The sequence below is a fragment of the Salvelinus sp. IW2-2015 genome, unplaced genomic scaffold, assembly GCF_002910315.2.
Source record: "Salvelinus sp. IW2-2015 unplaced genomic scaffold, ASM291031v2 Un_scaffold9958, whole genome shotgun sequence".
Lineage (NCBI taxonomy): Eukaryota > Metazoa > Chordata > Actinopteri > Salmoniformes > Salmonidae > Salvelinus > Salvelinus sp. IW2-2015.
In genome coordinates this window covers 1-6,380 of record NW_019951216.1, presented here as the reverse complement: position 1 = coordinate 6,380, position 6,380 = coordinate 1, and the positions used below count along the sequence as shown (strand labels likewise).

At 41.6% G+C, this 6,380-nt stretch overlaps 1 protein-coding gene across 1 annotated transcript; it reads left to right on the top strand.

The window, feature by feature from the left end:
• Positions 1 to 6: 6 nt before the first annotated feature.
• Positions 7 to 5,637, top strand: nup107 (nucleoporin 107; the record flags this gene model as incomplete). Its single annotated transcript, XM_070442447.1, has 5 exons — positions 7 to 73; positions 537 to 650; positions 784 to 951; positions 2,919 to 3,149; positions 5,527 to 5,637. Coding segments are annotated over exons 1-5 (645 nt in total), but the record flags the coding sequence as incomplete, so codon positions are not given.
• Between the last annotated feature and the right edge of the window lie 743 nt (positions 5,638 to 6,380).

Genomic DNA, 6,380 nt, shown 5'->3' with positions numbered 1-6,380 from the left:
GAAGCCCAGCCTGCCGGCCCAGGCCAAGTTCACTGCGAAGGTGGCCTACGAGATGAAGGAGAACGAGTACCAGGTACCCAGTACACCCTATTCCCTATATAGTGCACCACAGGGTTACCCAACACACCCTATTCCCTATATAGTGCACCATAGATACACCCTATTCCCTATATAGTGCACCATAGATACACCCTATTCCCAATATAGTGCACCGTAGATACACCCTATTCCCTATATAGTGCACCGTAGATACACCCTATTCCCTATATAGTGCACCGTAGGGTTATGGTTAAAACTAGTGCACTCTCTAGGAGGCCCAGGTCAAAATGAGGTTACTATGTAGTGGATAGGGTACCAGGTACACTCTGATCCTAGATCAGTCTCTCTGTTATGGGTGAACTGGTGAGAAGTTTATTTTGTTTAGTGTAGCTGTTCCTGGATCAGATGAAGAACGCTAATGCCAACAATGCTATTATTTAGCGTAATTGACAACAAAAAAATGTAAAAAAGTGTGTAAAGTGTTTACTCTTCTGTAGCTGGAACATGACAGCTGGACCGGCCGTCTGGAGGCTCTGACTGAAGACGTGAAGGAGAGAATCTACAACGTCCTGCTGTTTGTGGACGGGGGCTGGATGGTCGACGTCAGAGAGGTCTGTCTGACTATTAATGGTAGTAATTGCCAGTTGGTGGTATGAGGAGGGCTCAGCGCTAGGTTAGCAGCCTGTATTAGCGCTCTGTCTCCAGTACTACTGGGTCACTTCTACCACTGTCGCTCTATTCCAGGATACGGAGGAGGACCCGGAGAGAGGTCACCAGATGGTGCTGCTCCGTAGACTCTGTCTGCCCATGATGTCCTTCCTGTTGCAGACGGTACTGCAGAGAACACAACGTCACCAGGAGAGTCTCAGACTGGCTGATATCATCGCCTCAGATCAACACCGCCTCTACGAGGTCTGTAGTTTAGACATGATATTTACATGGTCTGTACTGGAGTTTAGACATGATATTTACATGGTCTGTACTGTAGTTTAGAAATGATATTTACATGGTCTGTACTGTAGTTTAGACATGATATTTTACATGGTCTGTAGTTTAGAAATGATATTTTACACGGTCTGTAGTTTAGAAATGATATTTTACACGGTCTGTAGTTTAGAAATGATATTTAACCAGGTCTGTAGTTTAGAAATTATAATTTACACGGTCTGTAGTTTAGACATGATAATTTACACGGTCTGTAGTTTAGACATGATAATTTACACGGTCTGTAGTTTAGACATGATAATTTACACGGTCTGTAGTTTAGACATTGATAATTTACACGGTCTGTAGTTTAGTCATGATAATTAACGGTCGTAGTTAAACATGATAATTTACACGGTCTGTAGTTTAGAAATGATATTTTACACGGTCTGTAGTTTAGACATGATATTTTACACGTCTGTAGTTTAGACATATAATTTACACGGTCTGTAGTTTAGACATGATAATTTACACGGTCTGTAGTTTAGACATGAAATTTACACGGTCTGTAGTTTAGACATGATAATTTACACGGTCTGTAGTTTAGACATGAATAATTTACACGGTCTGTAGTTTAGACATGATAATTTACACGGTCTGTAGTTTAGCATGTAATTTTACACGGTCTGTAGTTTAGACATGATAATTTACACGGTCTTGTAGTTTAGAAATATAATTTACACGGTCTGTAGTTTAGAAATGATATTTTACACGGTCTGTAGTTTTAGCAATTAATTTACACGGTCTGTACTGGAGTTTAGCAATGATAATTTACACGGTCTGTAGTTTAGAAATGATATTTTACACGGTCGTACTGGAGTTTAGAAATGATAATTTACACGGTCTGTACTGGAGTTTAGAAAATGATAATTTACAAGGTCTGTACTGGAGTTTAGAAATGATAATTTACACGGTCTGTAGTTGAGAAATGATAATTTACACGGTCTGTAGTTTAGAAATGATATTTTACACGGTCTGTAGTTTAGAAATTATATTTACACGGTCTGTAGTTTAGAAATTATAATTACACGGTCTGTACTGTAGTTTAGAAATGATATTACACGGTCTGTACTGTAGTTTAGAAATGATATTTACACGGTCTGTACTGTAGTTTAGAAATGATATTTACACGGTCTGTACTGGAGTCTGAACCTGGGCTGAGGCATCCTCTTCTCTCTCCTGTCTCCTTTCCTTCGTCTGCTACGTTCTGCAACTACTCTGCTCTGAGGTGCTTCTCAAGTCTACTGTGACTTTAAGGAAACACTATTGACATTCACCTAAGTCTACTGTGGCTTTAAGGAAACACTATTGACATTCACCTAATAGTCTACTGTGGCTTTAAGGAAACACTATTGACATTCACCTAATAGTCTACTGTGTTTTAAGAAACACTATTGACATTCACCTAATAGTCTCTGTGGCTTTAGGAAACACTATTGACATTCACCTAATAGTCTACTGTGGCTTTAAGAAACACTAGTGACATTCACCTAATAGTCTGTTGGCTTCCTCTCCTCCTTCATCTGGCGCCTGTCCAGTTCTTTCACATCAGTACTGATGAAGACAATGAGCCTATTGGAATGCACCACCAGTCAAGCTGGACTCTGGGGAGACGGGAGGTTGAGTGTGAGCCTGCCCTAACGACTTCAATCAAATGTATTTACAAAGCCCTTCTTACATCAGCTGATGTCACAAAGTGCTGTACAGAAACCCCTAAGCAAATGCAAGGCAAGTGTAGAAGCACTTCAACATTGTAGCTCAACACAATATCAACACTATCTTACAGTATCTCTCCCTGTCACTGCGTTGCTTTCTCTCTTTTCCCTCATCTACTTTCCCATCCTCCTCTTCTTCATTTTGCTAACTATGTTCCTCTGTCTCTCGCTCTCTTTCAGGTGTTCTCCAAGGATGAGCTGAGGAAGTTCCTTCAGAAGATGAGAGAGTCGTCTCTTCTCTTATGGATAAGGGTCTGGACCCGCTGGTACGAGATCCAACATAAATACACCCCACCCGGACATTTTGTTTCTCTTTTTTTTATATTATTATTTTTTTTGTTGCCAAATTTAAGTAATGGAGTGAATGATTTCTGCATTTTGTACACAATAAATGGACTGACTAAATATTGGGTCTTTGGGCCATGCACAGGCAGGATGCAAAATACGTATCTGAATCTAGAAGAGTATAAGGAATGTTTGAGACACCACCTTGTATAGGTCGAGAAGAGATGGTTTAGGTTATCGCCTTCGCAACTTTCCAAAGTGTCCACGGGTAAGCGCTGTAGGCACTGACGTGGCTATTCTCTTCGCAGAACACGGAAGTAAGATCGCATCATCTGACGTCACTGCTTCCGTTAAGTTGCAACCAGGCTCTTCTGTATGATCCACATGCGATGGAAAAGTATGAAAGCGTTGTGTAACTGTACATGCAGGACCGGAACACTATAGAATGTAATGCTACTGTATAGGCCCTGTAAATGTTTACGAAAGGGGATGTATGCCCGATCAGTCGGTAGTGTCGAAGCCTGGAGAGAGACCCCCGCAACTTTCCTGATGGTGTGGCAGAGGGTAGACATTTTTGTTGATTTACATTAGGCTACCTAGCTTCATACTATACTACACTGAAACCTGTATGTAGATTTTTACAGGACAGTTCTCAAGACGACCATGCTAACCGACTGTCGGACCTTTTCTCGAACAGCCGCCTCGTCATTGGATTATTGGCCAACTTGCTATCATCGATAATGCATCGTTTTCATCAACAAATGGATCTATGTTCACTATGGCTTCCCGAACATGACTCTGACTCTGATCCATTTCGTTGTGACATGGTTGGACTATGGGTAGCCAGAAGATGGACATATTTGCGCCAAAGAGTCTCCAACCCACCAAAATTATCTGGCTCGCTCTAGCTTCTGTGGCTTCGTGGCTTTCACCAATCTGTCTTTACAAAACAACACCATCGGCACTTACCAGCTGGCCAAAGTGATGACAACTCCTGTGATCATTGCATACAGACAATGTACTACAAGAAGACATTCTCCACCAAGATCAAGTTGACTTTGTAGGTAGGGGGGGGGGGGGGGGTGCAATGTACAAATGCTGTCTACTACAATGTATCTAGCATTCATACAGAATGGTGACTGGCATTTATTGAGATTACACCTTTTTTAATATAAAAATACTTTTCTAATTGTACAAACATACCAAAGTTGAATTATACACAACCAAGCACACAAGTTTAAAGAAAAACAGAGTCTTATGTACAGTAAATTATGCAATACCTGTATGTTTCAAATGAGTGAGTTTCAGTTTATTTTTAACTCTAAATGATTGCAACAAAAAGATCAAGCTCTCGTTCAAAAGATAATAATGAGGAATAGTAGCCTTCATTAATCTGCATTTGTGTATAAAGAATTTCATAAATACAATTCAATTATTGACCAGGAAATTGAATTCATTATCATCTTGGAATAAACCGAAATTTGATGTCATTGTATGTGAAATTGGCAATATTAATATATTTTGAAAATAATAAATCCTATAACCACCCAGAAAGTGGTAATATAATCACAGCTAAATTAAAATATGTTTCGTAGTTCCAATGCCATTCCCACAAAATGTACAGTGATTACGCTCTACATTGAATCAAGATGACTCATGTACTGGAGGCAGCTTTGCAGAGTGGTCACTAGCTGGCAAAGGCATAAAATCTCTGTCCAGTATGAAGGACGTTAGAGGTACTTTCACGAGCAGATATCCATAGACATCCAGTCCTTGTACTAGCATGCTAGCAGATATCCATAGACTTCCAGTCCTTGTACTAGCATGCTAGCAGATATCCATAGACTTCCAGTCCTTGTACTAGCATGCTAGCAGAATTCCATAGACTTCCAGTCCTTGTACTAGCATGCTAGCAATATCCATAGACTTCCAGTCCTTGTACTAGCATGCTAGCAGATATCCATAGACTTCCACTCCTTGTACTAGCATGCTAGCAGATATCCATAGACTTCTAGTCATTGTGCTAACGCTAGTTAGCAACTTCCATCAAACTGCACGCATTGGACATAAATGTTATCCACTAGTTCATCTGACTCTGGGGAAGTAGATAAAGGGCATCATTGACAAAAATCGTGAAGTATCCCTTTAACCAGGGCTCCCGAGTGGCGCAGCGGTCTAAGGCATTGCATCTCAGTGCTATCCAGGCTGTATCACATCCGGCCTTGATTGAGAGTCCCATAGTGCGGCGCACAATTGGCCCAGCATCGTCCGGAGTAGGCCGTATTTGTAAATAAGAATTTGTTCTTAACTGACTTGCCTAGTTAAAATAAAGGTTTTTTAAAAATGTTCTTTTTGTTTTCTAACCATCCTAATGCCTAATCCTAACTTTTTATAATGTATTTTTATGATTACAGTTACAGTAACACTATTTACCTGCTGTGTATTCCTGTGTGTCTGTCTACTAGGTGCCCATAACGTTAGGTGATGTGTGTCTGTCTACTAGGTGCCCATAACGTTAGGTGTGATCCTCAACTCCTACTATGATGTGAGATTCAACCTCCTGGGGATGGTCTTTGCCACACTAGGAGTGTTCGTCACCTCCCTCTATCAGGTGGTAAGTAGTGATGCTTTGAAGTGCACTTGGACCTGGTGAACACTACAGTCTATGGGTGAACCGGTTGTCTTCCAAATGGCACCCTATTCCCTAATGGCCCTGGTCTAAAGTAGTGCACTAGAAAGGGAATAGGGTGCTAGTTGGGATGCAGACAGACTAGAACATGTTAGTGCACTTTCTTGCCTTATTCATACTTCTTATTATCAAGGGTGATTGTACTATTATCTCAGGCCTCATTATTGATTGATAATACATATCTCTCTCCCTCTCTCTCTCCTCGCCCAACCTCCTCCATCTCGCTCGCTCCCCCTACCCCCACCCTCCATCCCTCCCTCTCCCCACCTTCCCTCTCTCTCATTCTCAGCCTTTTCTCCCTCCCCTTCCCTCCCACTTTCCTCCATCTTTTCTCACTTCTCCCCCCCTCAGTCCTACTTTACCACCTCACCTCCTCTCTTCCCCCATTCCCTGTCCCTCTCTCGCTACTTTATTCCCGCCCACCATCTATCCTAACCTCCTCTCTTTTTGACTATTGCGTTTCCACCACACCCTCGTTCCCCTCAGCTTACCCCGCTCTTTCCTTGAGTTTGCTCCTTGTTAGTTGGCTTCACTCTACACTTCGCCTTGTTGCTATCGGTGGGGCTTGCTTCACGTCCGCATCTGTTCCGTCCACCCCCCCCAAAACTAATGAATCATTTTTTTGTTGCATCTCTCTCTCACATTATCCAGATTAACATCTGCTTTTC